At 50.4% G+C, this 24,664-nt stretch overlaps 1 protein-coding gene across 2 annotated transcripts in view; it reads left to right on the plus strand.

The window, feature by feature from the left end:
* LOC144731194 (contactin-2-like) overlaps window positions 1-24,664 on the plus strand; it is a 361,376-nt gene that overhangs the window by 231,650 nt on the left and 105,062 nt on the right. For both annotated transcript variants that reach the window (XM_078612167.1, XM_078612166.1), the window contains exons 6-10: window positions 1,530-1,625; window positions 17,826-18,056; window positions 19,410-19,512; window positions 23,713-23,876; window positions 24,294-24,430. In XM_078612167.1, the coding sequence (XP_078468293.1) occupies window positions 1,530-1,625; window positions 17,826-18,056; window positions 19,410-19,512; window positions 23,713-23,876; window positions 24,294-24,430 (731 nt within the window). The remainder of the gene's footprint in view (window positions 1-1,529; window positions 1,626-17,825; window positions 18,057-19,409; window positions 19,513-23,712; window positions 23,877-24,293; window positions 24,431-24,664) is intronic.

The raw sequence follows: 24,664 nt of genomic DNA on the forward strand, positions 1-24,664 counted from the left end.
ACTTAGACCCTCCATGGACGTATCCCTGCTAAACATGACCCTCTCCTCTCTCCTCGCCTCCACATGCACGGGATTCATTGGTTTAGAGTTATTTTTAATTTAAAGCCCTTTAGTAATCTCCAGCTTCGATTAAGTCCTAAATATGCCATTTCGGTCTTGAGGGTTATTTGACCATGCTCCACCACGCTGGTCAATGTGGATTGTTGAAGTGTGGGGTCCTTTGACAAATCGCCATTGATGTTATTCAATGACCATGGCCAGGAATTAAACTCGGTTCGCCTGCATTTAAGCTTGGCGTGCCAATCACTCCTCCACAACTGCCCACCCGAGGGTCATCGTAATGATTAGGTAGGGCAGGGGAGGCCTTCCTTGCAGGAGGCATTGCAAGGGCGATCTTAGTTCAAATAGCAGTGTGAGATATTGGGCATTTGAATGTATTGAAGCCAGCTTGACACCATAAACTCAGTTTCACGTAATTGTAGAATTATTCACAGGGCAGGGTAATGCCAAAGAGCCACACCTTGTACCCATTATTAATGTCTTCAGGCCACTGCCGTATCGGATCTACCTCGAATTTATACCACAGTCACAGACCTTCGCTAACGCCGGCCGGCATCACTTACAAATCTTGGCTCAACGCTCACTTGACACGCAGCCAGACCAGTGCTCCGTTAACAGGATACTGAACTGCCAATGGAGCTGCAAGATTGGGCAATGGACCAAGCAGGGCAGGTGGGCGTCACGCAGTGTCCTGCCAAGACAGGCCTGGAGAGAGAGGCTGCTTGAGCCGCAGGCGCAGACTTGGCATCATTGTGGGCCTCTTAGCATTGTTAATGGCGGCTGCTTTCTATACCAGTCCCATTGGGACACCCGTGAAAATCGGGTGTTGTCATCTCACAGCGTCCAGTTCTTGGTTTTATACTTTAAAAGAAAAACAGTGCTGCCTGAAGGGCATCGCAAAAGCGTGTTGTGTGCCTTCAAGTAAATGTTGCCTTTAAGTAAAAGACACTGTAGTGGCGTTAACCAGATGAACCTGCTGTGTGCCGGTCCCGCAGTTCAAAGCCGAGCGTGAACAGCACGTGCAAGTTGCAGGCTGCAACTCTGTGGCCCCAGCATTGAGCACCAAAATATTATCTTCAAATAAGATGTTTGTATTCAAAAGCTATCGCCTCGTCAAAAAATATTTGATCGGCATGCTTATGGTGGCTATGACTATGATTGCTCATGACATCACATTTTCAGCAACCAGCCTATTGCCTAAGAAGTCACGCTGGCCACAGCAAGGAAGTTGTAGTCATTATCAGTATGAACTTGTCCCAGCCATCACGTCCCTGAGAGACCAGGCAGAATTAAACGAGGTCACCTTCAAAGATTATCATTACTCTGAGATGCTCAAGTCGACTGCCTGTGATCATGCCTTAAGGAGGTATATTATTAATGCTGTTTTTTTCTTTGGTTTTAAGCCATTCTTTATGTTTTTTTCTGTGCATATGCTGTGAGCATTAACGGTGGACTCAATGTATTCCCAGATCTCAACGCGTTTCCTGTGGAAAGGAGAGATCAGTCAAGGGTACGGGAGAACATGGGGGCCTACCTGCTCTGTGCTCCACCTCGACATTCGCCAGGTGATAAATAAAGCACCCAATACAAATACACAACGACAAATACCCCCCATATAGCCTCAACAAACTGCTGGGGCAAGTGCTGTTAGCGAGCACTTATGAAGGCCGAAACAGGGCACATGAGGGTGGGTGACCAGCACCACACCGCACCAGCAACTCATTTGTGGCTGAGTCAACCTACGAGAGGGCTAGGACCAGTTCAGATATTCGTCACCGATATTGGCCGTGAGCGGAAATCAAACTGAGGTCACCCGGTTTGTAGCGCAGCACGCTAACCACTGCACTACCACTGCAGCCAACACCATGGCTGCTGCCAGTGTGGATGTTTATAAACCACACCCTGTGCTCATGTAAGGCTATGTTGGTCAAGGAGAAAACCAGTTGAGATATCACTCGCCACTGAAGTTGCCTGTGGCTGGAAATCAAACTCATGTTGTTAGGTTTGCAGCATGGTGCAGAAAAACCACCGTGTCACCACTCCCCACACACTTAGTCTGTCTCAACGTTTGATGCATGTGGCTGGGAATCAAACTCATGTTGTTAGGTTTGCAGCATGGTGCAGAAAAACCACCGTGTCACCACTCCCCACACACTTAGTCTGTCTCAACGTTCGATGCATGTGGCTGGGAATCAAACTCATGTTGTTAGGTTTGCAGCATGGTGCAGAAAAAACACCGTGTCACCACTCCCCACGCACTTAGTCTGTCTCAACGTTTGATGCATTTACCTACTCACGTATTTCAGGAGGGTTCTACTATATTGGGTTTTTATTTTAAGATGTTTTCATCTTATAAGTTAATAACCCGAGTCAACCCAGAGAAGGACGAGGATCGGTCGAGAGATGCCCGACTGCTGATTTTGTGCGTGGCCGTTTCAGTGCGACTCTGCCTGGTGACATTGACACCGGCTCCTGACAGCGGTTGTCACATCGCCTCCAGTGCCTGTCCCTCCCCCTGCGAACACTTGACACGCACCACACAAGCGCATCGCGGATGTTTGTAGACCTCACCAGGTTGGCATTAAAGGCCGAGTGAGCACATGGCATCCCAGAACCCCGGGAGCACTTTGGTGACAACTTCCTAAACCACTTTTGTCTCCACTGCTCTCAGCAGCAAGTGCATTTGGATTCTGCAATCCACTCGTGAGGGTGACTGTCTGTGTGTCTGACTCGCTAGGGTGACTGTCTGTGTGTGTGTCTCGTGGGGGTGACTGTGTGTGTGACTCGTGAGGGTGACTGTCTGTGTGTCTGACTGTGAGGGTGACTGTCTGTGTGTCTGACTCGTGAGGGTGACTGTCTGTGTGTGTGTCTCGTGAGGGTGACTGTCTGTGTGTGTGTCTCGTGAGGGTGACTGTCTGTGTGTGTTTCGTGAGGGTGACTGTCTGTGTGTCTGACTGTGAGGGTGACTGTCTGTGTGTCTGACACGTGAGGGTGAATGTCTGTGTGTGTGTCTCGTGAGGGTGACTGTCTGTGTGTGACTCGTGGGGGTGACTGTCTGTGTGTCTGACTCGTGAGGGTGAATGTCTGTGTGTGTGTCTCGTGGGGGTGACTGTCTGTGTGTGTCTCGTGGGAGTGACTGTCTGTGTGTCTGACTCGTGAGGGTGAATGTCTGTGTGTGTGTCTCGTGGGGGTGACTGTCTGTGTGTGTGTCTCGTGGGGGTGACTGTCTGTGTGTGTCTCGTGGGGGTGACTGTCTGTGTGTCTGACTCGTGAGGGTGAATGTCTGTGTGTGTGTCTCGTGGGGGTGACTGTCTGTGTGTGACTCGTGGGGGTGACTGTTTGTGTGTGTGTCTCGTGGGAGTGACTGTCTGTGTGTCTGTCTCGTGAGGGTGACTGTCTGTGTGTCTGTCTCGTGAGGGTGACTGTCTGTGTGTGTGTCTCGTGGGAGTGACTGTCTGTGTGTCTGTCTCGTGAGGGTGACTGTGTGTCTGTCTCGTGAGGGTGACTGTCTGTGTGTGTGACTCGTGGGGGTGACTGTCTGTGTGTCTCGTGGGGGTGACTGTCTGTGTGTGTCTCGTGAGGGTGACTGTTTGTGTGTGTGTCTCGTGGGAGTGACTGTCTGTGTGTGTCTCGTGAGGGTGACTGTCTGTGTGTGACTCGTGGGGGTGACTGTTTGTGTGTGTGTCTCGTGGGAGTGACTGTCTGTGTGTCTGTCTCGTGAGGGTGACTGTCTGTGTGTGTGTGACTCGTGAGGGTGACTGTCTGTGTGTGTGTCTCGTGAGGGTGACTGTCTGTGTGTGTGTCTCGTGAGGGTGACTGTCTGTGTGTGTGACTCGTGGGGGTGACTGTCTGTGTGTGTGTCTCGTGAGGGTGACTGTCTGTGTGTGTGTCTCGTGAGGGTGACTGTCTGTGTGTGTGTGACTCGTGAGGGTGACTGTCTGTGTGTGTGTCTCGTGAGGGTGACTGTCTGTGTGTGTGTCTCGTGAGGGTGACTGTCTGTGTGTGTGACTCGTGGGGGTGACTGTCTGTGTGTGTGTCTCGTGAGGGTGACTGTCTGTGTGTGTGACTCGTGGGGGTGACTGTCTGTGTGTGTGTCTCGTGGGGGTGACTGTCTGTGTGTGTGTCTCGTGAGGGTGACTGTCTGTGTGTCTGACTCGTGAGGGTGATTGTCTGTGTGTGTGTCTCGTGAGGGTGACTGTGTGAGTGTCTCGTGAGGGTGACTGTGTGTGTGTGTGTCTCGTGAGGGTGACTGTGTGTGTGTGTGTCTCGTGAGGGTGACTGTGTGTGTGTGTATCTCGTGAGGGTGACTGTCTGTGTGTCTGACTCGTGGGGGTGACTGTCTGTGTGTGTGTCTCGTGAGGGTGACTGTCTGTGTGTGTCTCGTGAGGGTGACTGTCTGTGTGTGTGTCTCGTGAGGGTGACTGTCTGTGTGTGTCTCGTGAGGGTGACTGTCTGTGTGTGTGTCTCGTGAGGGTGACTGTGTGTGTGTGTGTCTCGTGAGGGTGACTGTCTGTGTGTGTGTCTCGTGAGGGTGACTGTCTGTGTGTGTGTCTCGTGAGGGTGACTGTCTGTGTGTGTCTCGTGAGGGTGACTGTCTGTGTGTGTGTCTCGTGGGGGTGACTGTCTGTGTGTGTGTCTCGTGGGGGTGACTGTCTGTGTGTGTGTCTCGTGGGGGTGACTGTCTGTGTGTGTGTCTCGTGAGGGTGACTGTCTGTGTGTGTGTCTCGTGAGGGTGACTGTCTGTGTGTGTGTCTCGTGGGGGTGACTGTCTGTGTGTGTGTTTCGTGAGGGTGACTGTCTGTGTGTGTCTCGTGAGGGTGACTGTCTGTGTGTGTGTCTCGTGGGGGTGACTGTCTGTGTGTGTGTCTCGTGAGGGTGACTGTCTGTGTGTGTGTCTCGTGGGGGTGACTGTCTGTGTGTGTGTCTCGTGAGGGTGACTGTCTGTGTGTGTGTCTCGTGAGGGTGACTGTCTGTGTGTGTGTCTCGTGGGGGTGACTGTCTGTGTGTCTGTCTCGTGAGGGTGACTGTCTGTGTGTGTGTCTCGTGAGGGTGACTGTCTGTGTGTGTGTCTCGTGGGGGTGACTGTCTGTGTGTGTGTCTCGTGAGGGTGACTGTCTGTGTGTGTGTCTCGTGAGGGTGACTGTGTGTGTGTGTCTCGTGAGGGTGACTGTCTGTGTGTGTCTCGTGAGGGTGACTGTCTGTGTGTGTGTCTCGTGGGGGTGACTGTCTGTGTGTGTGTCTCGTGAGGGTGACTGTCTGTGTGTGTGTCTCGTGGGGGTGACTGTCTGTGTGTGTGTCTCGTGAGGGTGACTGTCTGTGTGTGTGTCTCGTGGGGGTGACTGTCTGTGTGTCTGTCTCGTGAGGGTGACTGTCTGTGTGTGTGTCTCGTGAGGGTGACTGTCTGTGTGTGTGTCTCGTGGGGGTGACTGTCTGTGTGTGTGTCTCGTGAGGGTGACTGTCTGTGTGTGTGTCTCGTGAGGGTGACTGTGTGTGTGTGTCTCGTGAGGGTGACTGTGTGTGTGTGTGTCTCGTGAGGGTGACTGTCTGTGTGTGTGTCTCGTGAGGGTGACTGTGTGTGTGTGTCTCGTGAGGGTGACTGTCTGTGTGTGTCTCGTGAGGGTGACTGTCTGTGTGTGTGTCTCGTGGGGGTGACTGTCTGTGTGTGTGTCTCGTGAGGGTGACTGTCTGTGTGTGTGTCTCGTGGGGGTGACTGTCTGTGTGTGTGTCTCGTGAGGGTGACTGTCTGTGTGTGTGTCTCGTGGGGGTGACTGTCTGTGTGTCTGTCTCGTGAGGGTGACTGTCTGTGTGTGTGTCTCGTGAGGGTGACTGTCTGTGTGTGTGTCTCGTGGGGGTGACTGTCTGTGTGTGTGTCTCGTGAGGGTGACTGTCTGTGTGTGTGTCTCGTGAGGGTGACTGTGTGTGTGTGTCTCGTGAGGGTGACTGTGTGTGTGTGTGTCTCGTGAGGGTGACTGTCTGTGTGGGTGTCTCGTGAGGGTGACTGTCTGTGTGTCTCACTTCTGCGAATCTTGATGCTTATTTGACAGCTGCCTTTGCCCCTCCCTATTTTTCGTAACTATCTGAGAAGTTTGATTGATTCAGGGACAACCTTTCTACTTGCGCGGCGTGTTTCATCGAATGTCCATGCCCCCTTCCCCCGCAGTGAAGCTCAATGCAGCCCGTCAACACCCCCCCCCCCACCACTCGTCCAAGCGGCCCCCACTTGTTCAATCCACATCCTCGCTTGCAATTCAATTACGTCAGATTAACTGCAGAGTGACATTTACACGTCTCGGCCCTGGAGAGCGACAACGCCCCTGTTGTAAGGCCCCGATTAAGCGAGGGCGCTTCGTATTGAACGTTGAGCCGCTGCGTGGGGTTTCGCCGTTCTTCTAACTGCCGCAATGCAGATCTCCGAAGTGTTTTTTGTTATCGGATCGCACCGCGCACTGCGTGTCGGGGTAACTGGCGGTGCAGTGGGGGAGAGATGCAGAAGTGAGAACATGGGTTGGTCTGGACGATCCATTTCAGGCACACTGTGGCATCGAACCTAACAGTTCACAGGGCCCTGAGAGGCACAGCCTGAGAGTTTCCCCGTGGTGTGCGGTGATAACGAGCTCAGGTATAGAATAAGAGACGATTGGGAATCTCTTTAATCAGAGCAGCATGGACATCTGGGCAGCGTGGTGATGAGCTAAAACTTGGTTGATGGACTCCTGCCGCCACCACCAGCAGGGGTTTGTATCGAGCATCGCCACACCGTGCCCTGCGCTGTGCAGCCAACATTAGGGACCCTTGCTCATCAAGATCAAGTTGTGTTGACCTGGCCCAAATCCACAATTTCAAAGTTGCTCTCCAAAAATGTGGACAAAATTAGTAAATTTTATTCTAGAGCACAGTGTGTCATGCGCACTCTACTCCGCACCTGGTTACCTGAGTTGTATTCCCAGCAGTGGCTATATGATATCCCAGCTGGTTCTTGGGCCCCCTACTGCATGGTTTGGCCATGCAGTCCCTGTGAAGAGGACAGCATGGCGAGACCCTTCATCCACAAAGTGGATTGACAGTGGTGTTGTAAAAATAAAAACAAGTTTTACTCTGTAACTCAAGTAACTCAGGTCTCCCTCTGTAATGGACACATTTTCAATGTGATTTTTCATAGATATTGGATTGAATAGGGTATTGGATTGAATAATATGGTCCTGCCTAAGTCTCCACAATGGCCTTTATTGAAGCCTGTGTAAGGTATTGTCCACACGTTGGATCTGTCAACCAAATGTCGCTGATTCCATCTCCCGGAACAGCAACTGAAACGAAAGCCAATCTTCTACGATTCCCCCACCTGTGTCCACCACTTAGTCTATCGGCAGGTCACATCTGGTGGAGTAAAGTGTGGGCACACCCGCCTGTTCCAAGACTAAAGCGACCCTCCGGGGGGCCTCTCTAGAGCTCCCTCGAGCAGAGGCCTGTCTGCCAACAGTGGCATGAGCAGGCAATTGCATGGCTACACGTTCGCCTTCTTGTGGTGGGGGTATATGTGCAGATGTTGAACTTCGTTTGCACCGTACGTAGCCACGCCTACCAATCGAAGGTGGCACAAGTGTGAGAAATAGGAGCGTGTTGACTGCTACCCGTAGTCGTTGACACTGAAGGCTAAGGCATCCCTGGATCCCAGTCCTAAATAGGTCACTAAGGAGCTTGTTAGCGGCCCTCGGTTGTGAAATAATGTTGTGCTGGAACACTCGCGGGCTTAAAAGAATGATGTTGGCAACTCTTGTGATTTTTGGATCTCCCCTTGGCCCATGACACGCATTGCAGTGCCCGCAGGTACGCCGGCATGGCGGTGTCATGCGCAAGTTTGATAGGGCCAAAGAAGTGCCCCTGTAATGAGGCACAATTGCAAGTGCACGACTTTTGCAATGAAGAGGAAAACAGTGAGAAAAAGCTGGGACGATTCCACTGGGACGAGAATGCACGGCTTACTGCTCGCTCTCTTGAGCCCCGTGTATCTCTCTAATGGCCAATTAGCAACGTAACATGAATATTAATTATGTAATCAATCGTACATTGAATACCATTCCAATGCCGTGCCGTGCCTCCTTTGCATTTGAATGTTGCCGGGGTAAATAAGTGGCGAATTAATAAATCAATAGTACCCAACTTGTTGAAATTGTGCAAATAGCAAAATGTACTGCCATGACGTGCATTCTCTGTATTAATGGGCACGCAGCGAGAGTAAGAGTGAGAAGGGAGTGAAATAAAAACTGAAAAATGTGCAAAGAAGCATTGGGAGATGGCTGCTTCAAGACATCACTCTGTTCAGAAACGAGGTGGGCTTGGGCAGCAGCACCGTCACTCGGGGGGACGATGGCCGATGGTCAAGAGAGGAATAGCGGAGCGGTAGCCGAGGGACGGGTCGCGTCCAAGAGGATCTCCACGGTGGAGATGGAGCAGTGAAATTAGCTCTGGTGCAGGTGCTGGGTGCATTGCTACATCGTAAGATAATGGGGAATGCCAGCAGCTTGGGAAGGCCTTAATCCAGCAGTGGATTGATGATAGTTGATGATGATTATGATGATAAGAATGATAAATTAACTCAATTGGGCATTGGGCACCGATTCATTATCTCTGGCAGCCAATTGGTGAGCCGGCACCCAGTTCCCCACGAGCTCTGCGATCCTCTGTACATTTACGTTTCATTGGCCGATTAATGAGTGTCCATACATGTGGCGGGAAACCGGAGGACCCGGAGAAAGCTCACGTGTGCGAGGGGACAACGCTCGATCCCCGCACGGATGTAATAGATGAAGATTAGCCCACACTTGCTGTACAGCCATTGCCTGGCAAGCCAGGGTACGGCGTTCGCGGTGTGCGCTGCCTCGCGCAAGAGGGGGTTGCTGGCGGACAGGAGAGGAAAGGGCCACGTAGCCGCGTGGCTCGATTAAGACGATTGTCTGTCCGCTGTCTTCTCTACCAACATGTCCGGCGCTCGGGCACCGACCAAACGAACGAGTGCCAGACCGCCGAGACTCGATGATCGGCCCTTTATAATGCGCGGCCGGCAATTACACAGGCAATTTTACGTGCCCAGAGCTCCGTTAAACAAACCTTCACATCACTCTGAATGCTAAATGGGCGGCTTTGTGCTGCCAAGGCATTGGCTGGAGACATTGCGTCCTTTTCAGCTCGGGAGCTACCGTCAGGGTTACCGCTTTCGTTCATCCCGTTGGCCGTGCACCTGCGACGCATTCCTCCCGTGCGGAGCTCCACGCGGAGTCGAGCGCTCGCTCGCAGCGCCAATTGACCAGACGGGCCACGCTGGGCTGCCTCCACACACTCCTCACTCCGCTCCTCACCCCAAGTGTAGATTTACCAAATCACTTCCCTTCACCTGAACATTCCAGGACAGCAGCAGGGGAACCATTGTTTGGGGATTGCTGAGATGCATTCTTAAACACAAATAATATGAATTTTGATTTAAAGCTTTTGTGACTGCAGGGATTCATATTCTTGGTTCTTTCGGTAAAGGCGCGTAGTAGGGAAACAAACAATGTTTTATATTTTTATTATTTTATTGTTTCCCTCCTACGTGACTTTACCGAAAGAACCAAGAATACAAATAATATGTGCTTTACTTATTAATTTCGAAAGCAAATCTGACAACACGAGAGCCTCACGATTGCCAGTGAACAAGAGCGAGGGGGCCGTGGTGGCCGCCGTGACTCGGCTCTCCGCCAGCACTGTGCAAGACGTCAGGGGCCGCGGTGACGCTCACCAGTCGGCAGGCTGGAGCTGGTGAGGCTGGAGCTGGTGAGGCTGGGGCTGGTGAGGCTGGGTGAGGCTGGAGCTGGTGAGGCTGGAGCTGGTGAGGCTGGTGAGGCTGGAGCTGGTGAGGTGGGCAGGCTGGAGCTGGGTGAGGCTGGAGCTGGTGAGGTGGGCAGGCTGGAGCTGGTGAGGTGGGCAGGCTGGAGCTGGTGAGGTGGGCAGGCTGGAGCTGGTGAGGCTGGAGCTGGTGAGGTGGGCAGGCTGGAGCTGGTGAGGCTGGGTGAGGCTGGAGCTGGTGAGGCTGGGTGAGGCTGGAGCTGGTGAGGCTGGGTGAGGCTGGAGCTGGTGAGGCTGGAGCTGGTGAGGTGGGCAGGCTGGAGCTGGTGAGGCTGGGTGAGGCTGGAGCTGGTGAGGCTGGTGAGGCTGGAGCTGGTGAGGTGGGCAGGTTGGGGCTGGGTGAGGCTGGAGATGGGTGAGGGCGGGTGAGGTTGGAGCTGGTGAGGTGGGCAGGCTGGAGCTGGTGAGGTGGGCAGGCTGGAGCTGGTGAGGCTGGGTGAGGCTGGAGCTGGTGAGGCTGGGTGAGGCTGGAGCTGGTGAGGCTGGAGCTGGTGAGGTGGGCAGGCTGGAGCTGGTGAGGCTGGGTGAGGCTGGAGCTGGTGAGGCTGGTGAGGCTGGAGCTGGTGAGGTGGGCAGGTTGGGGCTGGGTGAGGCTGGAGATGGGTGAGGGCGGGTGAGGTTGGAGCTGGTGAGGTGGGCAGGCTGGAGCTGGTGAGGTGGGCAGGCTGGAGCTGGTGAGGCTGGGTGAGGCTGGAGCTGGTGAGGCTGGAGCTGGTGAGGGTGGAGCTGGTGAGGCTGGAGCTGGTGAGGGTGGAGCTGGGTGAGGCTGGAGCTGGTGAGGCTGGAGCTGGTGAGGCTGGGTGAGGCTGGAGCTGGTGAGGCTGGTGAGGCTGGAGCTGGTGAGGTGGGCAGGTTGGGGCTGGGTGAGGCTGGAGATGGGTGAGGGTGGGTGAGGTTGGAGCTGGTGAGGTGGGCAGGCTGGAGCTGGTGAGGTGGGCAGGCTGGAGCTGGTGAGGCTGGGTGAGGCTGGAGCTGGTGAGGCTGGAGCTGGTGAGGGTGGAGCTGGGTGAGGCTGGAGCTGGTGAGGGTGGAGCTGGGTGAGGCTGGAGCTGGTGAGGCTGGCCAGGCTGGAGCTGTTGGCCCCCACCGCACGCTGCCCATGTCACCGGACACGCCGCTACATCGCTCTTTAGCGAGGACTGCTGAGTTGTAGCCAGGCCAGTGCACTTCTCGCGGTGTGTGGTTGTAAGGAGGATTAAAGACGAGCCACAGCAGTGGTGCGAGTCTGGCCATGCAGCCCACACTGTGGACCCGATGGTAAACCACTCTGGTCTGCGCGCTTTCAGCGGAGGAGGAGGAACAGCGACACGAACTCTCTCTCCTGAAGCCCTCTTGTCGTGGCCAGTAGCAGCCTTCAATTGCGAAAAAGCCTCACGGAGTCCCAAGATTCCATTTGTAATCTTTAAACAACATTTTTGGTGGTACTGTATTAGCAGTGGTGTACCGGCACAGATAACGAAAACAACTCAACACATTGGTCATAAACACTGACTTAAAGAATAACAAAAGTAAAAATTAGGCGACGTTTCAGGCAATGGTCCTTGTTCACAGCACACAGAGAGGTAATCTGCGTACTCTACATAATGACTTTCATCAATCATTATTTAAATTGTTGTGCGAAGTTTATTTGACATCGAGATGAATGGACGTTGTGTGTTGATCGATATGAGTTGGCTGCTGCTGCTGCCACCGCTACATTATCCCCCTTTTCAGATGTTTTGGGATATATTTGTTTTTTATCACATTGAAAGTAATTATAACCAGTGATCAACCGGTACGAGCTAACAGTGATCCATTTACAAGACTAAAAGCAAACCATTAATAAGAGTTGACCATTGTCTGGCTCTCATGTACCTCGTGACAAAACTGTGTTACCTTTACGAAAACTGCTGAAGACACAGAGCAGACTGGATGGCTCTGTGCTAATCAAGTGTTCATCTTCAATTATGCGTTTAGCACTATGTAGGTATGTGCGATGCACTTCTTTCGCACCATACGTAGCCAACCACGCTATCCACGTGGACATCTCAGATCTCTAGGAAATAACAAATAAATTGCGACTCTTGCCTGTGTAAATATTCTTTTTTTTTTACGATTTGGCCGGTCCGTTCCCGTCACATTGTCTGTGACGTCCTGCTCTGCATATCGCTCCAAGTTGTGTGACAAGCGGCCTTGCATCAGTGCTGTACGTTCCACACGGTGGCATCGTGCCACCCGAACAACTGACAAACGAATTTCTATCCCTCAAATGTTCTACGACCCATTTCTCAACTCTTACGCAATGTGCATTGTGAAAGGTGAGTGTGATGAAATCAGGTGCGACTGAAAATTTTCTTTTGGAACGCATTACTTCCAGCAGTCGTTTATGATTGGGCTGAGCCCATCAGACTCTCAGCAATAACAATCCTTCTGGAGCAGGGAAACAGATTTTATTATTCTCACATTGGCCTCAGGGCTTGAACCCAGGCTCCTCTGGGGTGCTGGCTTGCTGCCCTTACAGGGAGCATGAGCCCCTGCGAGCCACTGTGGTCGTAAACTTTTTGATGTATTTTCCTAGCCCGCCAGTCAATCCACAGCAGGATGAGAAATGCGTTCCCGATTCGCTATTAAAACACCGACACTTTACAAGCTCTACACGTAGGTACTGCATTGTAATTAACTTTTCACAAGTTGTGAAGACCTTTTTTTTTCATTCGAGTGTGTCATCTAGTTATGATTGACTTATTAGGAATCAGACTGAGAACGTTCATTCAAAATAACTTGACAATAAAGTTTAGTGTGTGAGAATGTGGTGCTTAATTCTCATTTTGTAAATAGCTCTTCGGCTGAAACTCCCTCCATTCTCTGCCTTTTGTCCTGTTTCACAACATTCTCCCGCCCAGAACGTCCTTCATCAAGCTCGCACTCTGACCATGTGCCCAATCCACGTCATTGCCTCTGCTGGACGTCTTTCCTCCTGCACCTGCTCTTTGACATCCTCATTTATCTTTTTCTCCATCCAACTGATTTCCTCTGTTCGACACCACAACCCACATCTCAAACCTTTTCAGCACTATACACTTCACTCCACGCTACACTCCGCACTGCACTCCACGCTACACTCCACCACACACTCCATGCAAGGGTATTCATAGTCTGGGTGTCCTACATTAAAGGTGGAACAGTGGCTACTGTACGCTCAATCCCGGGTTGGGGGTTGATTCACCCCGCACATCCGATTAGCACGGTGGGCTACGGACGGTGCGAACGTTCAACATACAAACATCCCTCTGGAGTCGATAAAATATGCGTCAATTTACGGAAAGTCAGTGATGGTTTTGCTTTGGATAGACTAATCCTACCCAAAGACTTTCCACCTCTGTGCTCGGCATTATAAACATGAGATGAGCACCCTAGGACAATCCTTTGGATGGGAAGCCTGTGATTATTTTTGTTTTACTTATTAATGTCATAAAATGCAATTCTGCTTTGATGGCCCTACCTTGATGTTCAACCAACAGCCTTGAAGAGGACTTGCGTACGTGCGTTACATTCCCTCCCATAGATAAGCCTTACCTCCCCACTGTCGTCTCACTCTCCCCCTCTTCACGTGCTCCCCTCTCCAGCATCGAGTTCAGTTCCGCTGGGTGGGAGTTGGCCGCTTCTCTTCTGCTGCCCATGTCGTCTGGAACTCCGTCCCACTGGTCACACATTAGCTCCCTGCGCCTGTTCCAGTCGATGCCCGCCTTAATAGGTGCTCGCTGACAGCATCCGCGCCTCGAGTGTTGGAGGCCGAATGGGGGGGGGGGGATCTTGATCGTCACTCTCCGCGTGTGTCGGCTGGAGTAAATCTCATGCCGTGACCTTTTCACGACGGCGAACAGTACATTAAATGTCATGGTATTAATTTAATAAGAACATATTCACCGTGTATACATTATTCAGGTTGTTATTGTTTAATGGGGAGTGAAAGAAAGTCAAATCATGTGTTTTTGATGGAACCTACTATGATTGACAGCATGTGCAGGCACTGAACTATAAATTGCAGCGGTCTTCTTTATTTTAATCCATAAATCTACATTTATACTCTTTGGTTCTTTCGGTAAAGTCACGTAGGTGGAAAATGTAATAGATCCATGACGTTTCGATCGCAACGCAAGCAATCGTCATCTTCCGCCTGATGATGATTGCTTGCGTTGCAATCGAAACGTCGTGATCTATTATTTTTTCTACCTACGTGACTTTAACGAAAGAACCCAAGAGTATGGATTCCTGCAGTCACAAAAGCTTCAAATCAAGATTTAATCAACATTTCACAATAAAAAAACAAATATGGTTTGAAAAAATACATTTTTAGTTCACATGTTTCACTATTGGCAATGCAATTACAATTCAATACATTCCGTGTTTTACAATTACTATTAGGACTATATTATTAATTCTATGACGTTAGTTTACCTAGGGTCAGCCTCAAGACTATTTCACGAGGGTCTTGCCAACTTTTGCAGAAGGCTGCGACGTTGACAATGTTTCACCATTGGCATGTGGCTTGGCCCACATCGGTGACATTGTGTGTGGGGTTTTATTGTAGCTGTGGGGGAAACTGGACAACCCGGAGGAAAACCATGCAGAACATGAAGAAAATATACAAATCCCAAAGATAAAGATCCCTCGTGAAGCCTTAACGGATTGTTGGGGCAAGTGCTGTTAGTGATCACCTGTGTAGAAACTCCACACTCACTCACACTGCAGCACACAGGGAGAACATGCTAACGCCACACAGAAAGGCACACAAATCGGGAATCAAACCCAGGTGCTTGTTATGGTGCTGCACGACGCTTACCGCCCACTATCCTGCCACCCACTAGTCACACACAGCACGTTGACCTCGATGAAGTAAATTAAATTTGCCAACTTTTTATTCGAATAGGATTTTAATGGGATTTGAGTGCTGACTAGGTACGTTGAAAATATGGTACTCAGTTTTTATACATCGAGTTCCATTTTCATGTAACTTAATTTTATTTTCTGTTCAGGTTTTATGCACTTATATCAAATTCTTATTGAAGAAATCAGCGTTCCCTCGTTTAACAACGCTCCATTGCCCATCCTTCCTTTCCAAGTTACCCTTCTTCTCCCTTCGCATGCAGATTACGCATTGGTGCATTGGATCCATTGCTCAGGTTTGTGAGTATAATAGACCATTCTATAAGGAGGCAGGAAGATTACGGTAATTTAGAAAAATTTAGTAAATGCTTTTCTTAAATGTTAAATGAGACCACATTTCATTCCATGTTTCCCACTGAAGTGCATGAAGTGGAGAATTGCCGACAAATTTAGGCATTTTCTTGTGCTTGATATAACAAGCCCAAGGCGAACGCAGAGTTCGGTAGCAATCATAATTATCTTTAGTGATTATAATTCCACTGCCTCCCCAAGCCGTCACCACGCCTCGTGGTGCTGCGATGCAACCATCCCTCCAGCAGTGACATGAGAGCTGATTTCATCGCTTCCCAGCGGATGTCCTCCCCGACGCGCTAGCACCCGTGGCTGCCACTCCGCCTCTACTCGTGCTGTACAGCGACACGTGCTGCCCAAGTCCGCTTGCTTTTTTTAACGGTTCGAATTGTGTCTTTCACACTGCGTGTGTGTCCTCTTTCTCTCTCCACGTGTGCCTCTTCCGGTGCCTCGGGGTAATTCCAAGCGTGCATCTCTCTATGCTGCGTTTTGCACTTTTAAGTTTTAGTTTTCTTGTGTTATTATTGACCACGCTGTTTCTGAGCCATATACGTTGGTATTCTGCTTGTTTATTATCAAGATCCAGATATTCAAAGTAATCCAACCTCCTCTTGTCTGCCTATTTCTTTCATCATTTTAATTCTGGTCCACCTGCAATAGCTGTCCTGGTAGACATACTCATCGTAGTAATGTCAACTTGCAGCATACCGCCACACAGCATTCGCTCGCACTCACAGAGAGAGAACAACTCGGAGACTCGAGGAGGAACCACAGGCGAGCGGTAAGGCAGCCAGGCGGTGAGCCGGTGCCAACAAGAGCTCAAGCTCTGCGGTCCTCTATATAGAAAGATGTTTTCATCCATTTCATGAGTGTTCATGCACGTGGGAGGAAACCGGAGCACCTGGAGAAAACCGCTGTGTGCGAGGGGGCAACACTCTATCACATGTTTGCACGTAGTCACTTTACGATGTTTCTTGTTCATGTTTTTGTTTGTTGCGGTTGCACCCGATTCAAGAGCCGAATGGCTCACAGGGCTATACCGAATAAATTAAACTGAAAACTGAAACATACAGATGCTGTACCACCTCCTGACAAGCCAGAATATGGTACCACCGAAACGCACAGGGGAAGGGAGTTTCCTAACATTTGTGTGGTGGTCTACCAACCCTCGCTGCCATCGCCAGAGCGCTGCATGACAGGCGGCCACAGGCACAGTCACCGCTGCCTGGTGGCTATGTGTATATTTCTAGACATCTCCCATTGTTTAGCAATATGTTTTTAAAGTAACCTTTGTTTTGCTCATATTTATCCTGTCTCCAACTTTCCAGCCTCTTTATTTAGTTATTTTAACATATCCTGCAGAGTTAATTTCCATTGGATGTTATAATGACTGTTATCGGCAAATATTAGATGGTTCGGAATGAAAAGGGCTTTTTGAAATCTGATTTGGTCGGCTTAGTTTCTCAGCATAATGCAGACGCCAAGTCAGTTCATGTAAATTCATGCAAAAGAGAATTCAGCTGAATTTACATTGAATTGTGGAACATGGCAGAACATGTGGAGGCACATATTAGGTTTCGCGGATTTGCCTGCAGAGTAAAAAAAACCAGCTTTGAAGGTAATGTGTTCCAGAAACCATTTTAGATTTCTATTAAAAAAACTCTGCCATGGGAGTGTGAATTTTATGCCACCGTTTCAGGACCACCAGCGGAGATGATTGCATTCCAATTGCTCTCATGAGCTCAGAGACATTTGCCTTTGAACACTACTATTGCTCATCGACACCGATACAGCAGTCATAATGGGGAGTGGAACTCTGTGGGTGGTGACACGGCCAAGTAGTAGTCCGAGCCCCGTGGCCACCCTGGTTAATACTGCTGGTGTATTTATTATTATGTCTATATAGCCAGGAAGGCCTCACTAAGTCTCAAGACTTTTTCAGTCGGGTCCTTCCAAGTTTATCAGTCGGGGTGATGCTCTGGCGAGATGTTAGCTACCTCACCTGGTATACAGGCAGTCGTGGGTTCGATCCAAACCCTGACACCTATATATTTGGGGTTTGCGTGTTTTCTCCGTTTTTTCGTTCCACATTTAGAGTATTTGTCTGCTATATATTTCCACGTGATGATAATCCACTTCATTGGGCTGTCATTCGTGGCCAGGTCGCTTCTGATAAAGGACTCGATGGGCCTTACATGGTAAAATAAAAACAATCGTTTAGTTTATAGTAGTTTGTTGTGTTTTTGTTGCTGCTGTGTGATCCCAAATGAGTAATTTACAAGTACTTTTTCAGCATTGCAGAACAGTGGGGGAACTTACAAACCCTCCGTAGAGTCACACCCGAGTCGGGATTTGAACACAAGCCCTTCTTGCTATGAGGCACGAGCATTACCACTGCACCAGCCTGCTTCACTGTGGACAGTGAACAAACCTTGTCATGTTACTCAAAACAGAGGAGGCAAATGTGCTCCAGCGTCACGATCCAAATTTGAAAAGTACTCACAAATTACTCGATTGGGTAAAAACCACACCGCACCATTGCCCTCTACCGCAGAACTACTGCAGACTGTGCCGTCTGGGAAGCATAGCGCCTCGCGATAGCGTTGCGTTGTAAGCGTGACGCGGAAACCGATCGCTCGCTGACGATTGTAACCGTTTGCCTCGCTCAGGGGTCAAGTTCCAGTGGCTCTTTGAGGAGGACACCAACGGCTCCGCGGCGCCAGCGCCTGTCCGCCTGGACTCGCGACGCTTCGTGTCCCAGACGACGGGGAACCTGTACTTCTCGCACGTGAAGCAGCGCGACGTGGGCCGCTACAGCTGCCTCCTGCACCGCCAGATGGGCCCCGTGCTCAACAAGACGGTCAACAGCTCCTTCATCAGCTTGCAGCTCAAGAAGGACTGTGAGGCCTGGTTACTGTTTACCCGCGGCTCCATCAATAAACCTTTCGTTTTGTTTAGCGCCTCTCATGAAAAGGGTCGCCTTAAAGCGCTCTGTGTCAATTCCTAAATTATTAAAATAATTAAATATAGTATATAGTTGCATCGGAAAGAATAATAACAACCAGTAAGTACAAAATCTGCTCTAAGGAGTATAAATACATTGGAAAGGAGTGGATAAGATATGCACCATAAAAATGGGGTTTCCTAGCCAATACAGTGATCCATATTTGTGTTTGGGTCAGGCCACGTGGCTATTTCCTTTTTAAACAAGTGCGTCTGAAAAGCAACCACAGCAGTACCTGGAGAAAACCAACGCGTGCAGGGGGATAGTACGAAAACACGTGCTGCACAAAGAGATCAGAAACCAACTTGTACTGCCATCTCCTGGCCTTCTCGCAGACCGGCAGTGTGGAAGTGTCACATGATGCACTTTGTGAGTCGCATTACGATCTCCACCAATCCCACGTTACAGGGTTCCGCTTAGAGCACCATAGTAGCACAACAAACACTACAATAGTCAACATGGGTGCGGCTATGGGTCGGGTCCATATCTAGTTGGCTAATTTAGTTGCAGCTTGAACTTGAGGTTTGTGTAAGTATGTATGTTGAACTTCTTTTGCACTGTACGTGGCTAACCGTGATAATCGGAGGTGCTGATTGGTTGGCTTCTGTGCTCTTTCTGCACCTGGGGACTTTTCTCATTTTGACCGCTCTTCACGTTTGGTGTTTGCAGCGCCACCTCACGCGGCAAATAGCAGTGGCGCTGCTGCTGCTGCATGTGCTGCGTGTGCTGCGTGTGCTTCTGCGTGTGCTTCTGCTGTGTGTGTTCTGCTGTTGCTGCGGGCACTGCTGCAGGCGCTGCATGTGCTGCTGCTTGTGCTGCTGTGTGTGTGCTGCTGCTGCGTGCACTGCTGCTGCGTGCACTGCTGCTGCGTGTGCTGCTGCTGCGTGCACTGCTGCTGCGTGTGCTGCGTGTGCTGCTGCGTGTGCTTCTGCTGTGTGTGTGCTGCTGTTGTGTGTGTGCTGCTGCTGCGTGTGCTGCGTGTGCTGCTGCGTGTGCTTCTGCTGTGTGTGTGCTGCTGTTGTGTGTGTGCTGCTGCTGCGTGTGCTGCGTGTGCTGCTGCGTGTGCTTCTGCTGTGTGTGTGCTGCTGTTGCTGCAGGCGCTGCTGCGTGTGCTGCATGTGCTGCTGCTTGTGCTGCTGCTGTTTCTGCGGGCGCTGCTACGGGCGCTGCATGTGCTGCTGTGTGTGTGCCGTTGCTACTGCGTGTGCTGCTAATGTCGGGCTGCTTTGTCGATGCGATTGTCGTACAGCGGTGGGGAGCAGACTGGCCGTGCGTCTCGAGGTGCGGCCACCGCCTACAATGGACGTCTTGGTGGGACAAAAGCTGCGCTTAGAGTGCTTTGGGATGGGCAAGTGAGTACCACGATCTCCACGTCTCACCAAAAGAGCTCTCCACCAGTAGCATTTACTGCTGCATTATCCTTCATTGCTCTTTGAAATGACTATGCCCCATGCTCTAGACCAGGGGTGGGGAACGCGTCCGGCCTGCGGGCCGTATAAGGCCCGCATAATCATTTAGTGTGGCCCTGCCAAGGCAACCGCAGGCAGGACTCGAAATTCAATAAATCTAGGAGCAAACCTGGAAAAGCAGCTGCGAGTAGCAGCAACATCATCAATACCAGCTAACATCACACGCCTCGCCAAAGAGAAGCAGTTCCAGCCATCGCATTAGGGGTGAGTTAATTAAATGTTTGACCAAATATCACGGGATAATTTTTAAGTTGATAACTTTGTATGGCCCGCGAATGATGTTATAAATATCCAAATGGCCCTTGGCAGAAAAAAGGTTCCCCACCCCTGCTCTAGACGGAGTACCCTCACCTGTAAAAAATGTTTGGTTAATGAGACCCCAAGGTAAAAACAGGTCAATGTTTTCTTGTTTAAACAAATGCTGCTGGATTATATTGGTGTGGAAAAACCCATAGGCTGATGGACTAAACTATTTTTATTTCATGTGGTGAGGTGGAAGAGAAGTCCATTTATTCTACACTGAATTACACTTAATGGCACTTGTAGTCATGGTGGCATACATACAAATAAAGCGAGGTGTCTTCAGATAGACAATCACAGGATGGGTGCTGTGAAGATCTGACGGTTTCAGTTGTAGAATAGATTATTGGGCTGCATTTACATGAACAGTTGAAACCAGAGCTGCCCGCTTCACAAACTCGGCAAATGGACTCAGCAGATATTCCCATGGCAGCCTGGCCTGGTGAGCCGTAACTAGACCGGGTGGCTCACCCTAGCTGGGACGTGTGGCTCATTTTCCCGAAGGGGTTCCCGCTTTGGGCCGGGTTACCCTCAGAGCCCGTTGTGACGTCACACGGTCAGCGCGGAGGAGGCATCTGCGTGCGTCTCTCGCGTGGGTCAACTTCAGGGTCGCGTTTTTTGGCTAAAACAACAGCAGACGATTACATGTTAGCTGTGGCTAGAAAGCGAACCCAAGGCACCGTGCACAGCCATCTGAACTACTGTGTCCCCTCGCAGATGCTGAACCGTGCTGCAATAACGTCCACAGTCAACATACCCGTGTGGGAGAACAGAGTGAACGATGGCTTGGGTGGATTTGGAAGTGCAAAGAATGTAACAAATCAACAGCAGGGAAGGAGGACTTGAGCCTGGACTCGGAGTTGGGGGGGGAATCAGCAGTACAGACACCCAGGGAGAGGTGCTGTGTCAGCGAACGAGCAAAAGACCCCGCTAACAGCATCAGAGAGAATTCTGAAGAGCCTTTTGTGGGGTTGTGATGATGAGCCGCTCGTGTGCATCCTCGTGCGACATACCCAGGCGCGTCACCACGGCGCTAGCGACGCGCCAGCTGCTGGCATTGCCAAGTCAATGGCACTTTGAACTGCGCCGGGGAAGTTGCGTGACTTCCTTGCCTATTAATGAATGTCTCCTTCACCAAGCCGCCCAAAAACTCAACTGCTTTAAAGATGTTGCATTCACTGAGCATGGTGTTTAATAAATATTTGAAAGTATAATGATTAATTATTTATACTTTTTCTTGGCATAGATTATGATTTTTAATAGTTTATGTTTTTACTTCTGAAGTCCGTGGATTCTTGCATCTTTAATCTGGCAGGGCGATGCTGTGATCATGTTGCTTGGCTCGCGTTCGGAAGGTTGAAAGTTGAATTCAGTCGGGGTTGGCTCAGCACATCTTGGCTCCAGCGTCTCTCGATGATAAGCTCAAAAATGGTCATCCTGTGCATTCTCGCTTCCTCTATGTAACCGACACCCATTGACGCGCACGCCACATCACGGCCTCTTTTTCAATGGTGCCCTAGATTATATCAAGAGAAATAAAAAGCAATAGTTTTTTACATGAAAGTTTAATAAATCTTGAAAAAAAAATTACAATAAATTAATACAGTAAAATGTGAAAAGGGTTTAGTAAAAATGATGCATTGCACCTGAATAATAAATCTATTTAAATAAATATAACTTTAGAAGAGGCAAGTAACTACATTAGGCCAGTAGGGGAGTGAAAAAAATTGCACAATATGATGAAAAGTAAACACCAAGGTTTCGGCCGAAAGAAAAACTGACACCCACCATGGAAACGATAAATTTGGATGAGTGCTCATGGCAGCCTCACCCGCATCGTTTGTCCAGAGCGCCAAACGGGCGTTGCGCACTGCTCATCCCCAATGACAGCTCTGAGCCTGTGGTGGAAGTTCCACCTTTCTAAGGCGGTGGTGGACAGACCGTCTCTCGATCGACCACTCTGTGCTTCTAGCGCAGCGCCGGCTGTCGCCGTTGCACCGCCGTGCAGCTCCCTGGCAACGTGCGTTGGGGTCGTGCCACGTGTTGTGCGATGTCCGACGCTTCGCTCCACTTGCTGTGAGCTTGTTTGTTGAACCGAGCTGAGCTGCTCGCTTTTGTGGGGCCCGACGTCCACCCCACCGCCCTTCTCTGTCTTTCTCGACGATGGCACGCGGTTTTTGGCGGACCGTTGAACATCGTGCCCAGCAACGTGCGGCACGACAGTGAACGCAACTCGGGGGAGCCGCACTCGAACCCCGAGACGGGATGAGAGGCCGAGTGGACTCGGAACGGGAATGTTACGAGTGCTGTTTGTTGCTGGTCGCTTGGAATTTTGAGCCCTGGGGCCTGTGCTCTGTGACCATAACAACAATAATAAAAATAAGAACCACATTTGTTGGTCACCATGCCCGAGGCTGGAGGCGATGAACCGTGGTCTAAGCAACAGCGAAGACAACAACGAGCCGGCAACGTTCCGCTGGCCACGCCACGAGCAGGCGGCCACGCGTATGCACGGTGTGGTGGTGGCGGAAATTATCCCGGTCCCTGTTGCGTGTCGGGCAGAGGCACGTGATGTTACCTCCAAGTTGTCTCTTCAAAAGCGTGTCTGCTGCTGCGTACCTATGGGGACCCGGGATGAAATAAAATATTAACTTTTTGCTTTGATGCATTGTACACAGTGTAAATATAATAATTGCGTGAAGTTATATATATGCATACTATGGTAGGAGAAGTCTCATGAAAAAGCTCCGTTTAAAACTAGAGTGCTTAAGTCAGGCTTGCTCAATAGATTTAATGTAAATTTGTTGGCATGCCATCAATCACTGTGTTAAGTTTCGTGCCTCAGGCTTGCGGTGTTTACGCGTTTCAAAAGTGCTGACAATGCATTGCTGTAAGACCTGCAGCGAATTATTGACGATGCTACCTAACCATTATTATTTAAAGGTTGGTTTGTGTGTGTACAGCTTAAAGGAAGTCTTCGAGACAAATATCCCACAGCATTGGTTGAAACAAGAAAACTGTATTTGTTTTGACCTTCAGGATCTAATCGGCCTTGTCAGGCTTGTTAAACAATTGCTACAAGGTTTATAGATGTTGTTGGCAAGAACACTCCATGTTCTCTCTAAGCTAGAGGTCCCATTCTTGAATGGAGTCCACTGCTTTGATCCTCTCTCCACGTGCCTCTTTTCTCTGCCCATTCTCCTCTGGTTGCATCCACCGTTCTCATTGTCTCCTTCCACCACATCCTGTGATCTCCGCAACCTTCGAACAGCAGATTGGCGCAGTGGTAGCACTTGTGCCTCGCAGCAAGAAGAGCCTGGGTTTGGTGCCCGGTTTGGGCACCCTGCTATGTGGTTTCCCCCCTGTCCTGCATGGGTATCCTCTGGGTTCCCTGGTTTTCTTCTATCGGAAGAAATACATTCAATGTCACTGGTATTGATCAGACATCCAAATGATAAAAAATACCCTCAAATTACTCGATTGGAATTACACAGCAGCAGCAGCAGCATCATCACCCCCCCCCCTCATTACAAAACATCTACTTGGCAGCATCATCCTCAGTAAACTAGTGAACTCCTCCTCGACTTCCTCCACAATCTCCCCCTCGATCTCCCCCTCGTTCACCCTTCGATCTCCTCCTCAATCTGCCCTCGATCTCCCTCTAATCCTCCTGTGTCGTCCTTCCCCCGCACCTCCGATTAGCACAGTTGGCTATGTATGGTGCGAAAGAAGTTCAACATAAATGCGTACGTACAACGGCGTTATCTGCGCTGTGCTCCTCAGCCCCGTGCCCAACATCACGTGGCACCGCCCGGGGGCCCTGCTGCTCAAGGCCGGGCCGGTGCTGGAGATCGAGGAGGTGCAGACCTCCGATAACGGCACGTACCGGTGCAACGCCAACAACAAGCTGGGGAACACGAGCGCCTCGACCGAGGTCCTTGTGCACGGTGAGGCTGCAGTTTCACTACGGAGCTTTTGCCGGTGAATGGAATGCACGCTTTGTGACCGGTTTCCACTTTGTTGGTCTTGCCGGCAGAATCAGGCTTCCGATCCCATCACCTGCCAGCAGCAAGTCTTTAGCACTTGACGTTACGTCAAAGTGCACCTAACCTAGCATAGGCGCCGTGAAGACGTCACCGCCACTTAGCGGTGAACGGCAGCTGTTGTTGTGGTAGGGGCTCTAGAACTCCCTGAAGTGGAGGCCCTTCTCCCAGCAATAGCGTGAGCAAGCAATTTCCGGGCTGCACCTTTACCTTTTCATGAAAGTCGGTTTCCCAAATGTTTTGATAGAAAGTATCCGGCGTTGCCGTGTTTGTTTAATACCTTCCTTCGTTCATTCCTTCATTCCGATTGCCTCCTTGCAGCTCGCCCGCAGTGGACTCTAGGGATCGTGAACGCAAACATTCACATTGGCAATGACTTGTACTGGAGCTGCAACGCCACAGGGACGCCCACGCCCTTGTACCAGTGGCTTCGGAACGGAATCCTCCTGGAGTCAAAGGTAAGCCTGGGCAGCTTGCACTGGAGAGGAGGTGACCGGATTTCTCTTTGGAGCCTCAACACCACAGCCCTGAGCTCCTTTGGGCTTCGTTTGAGGCCGTGTTCCTAGTCACGGCTCAGCTCTGTCTCGGCCTCTAATGCAGCCCAGCTCATTAAATGTATTTCTCCACATTTATTTAAGTTGGACCCGACAGTATGTTTACAGTAACACCCAGGTTAACGTGTCATCACTAAC

Source organism: Lampetra planeri, chromosome 38 (assembly GCF_965212315.1).
Source record: "Lampetra planeri chromosome 38, kcLamPlan1.2.h2, whole genome shotgun sequence".
Classification (NCBI taxonomy): domain Eukaryota; kingdom Metazoa; phylum Chordata; class Hyperoartia; order Petromyzontiformes; family Petromyzontidae; genus Lampetra; species Lampetra planeri.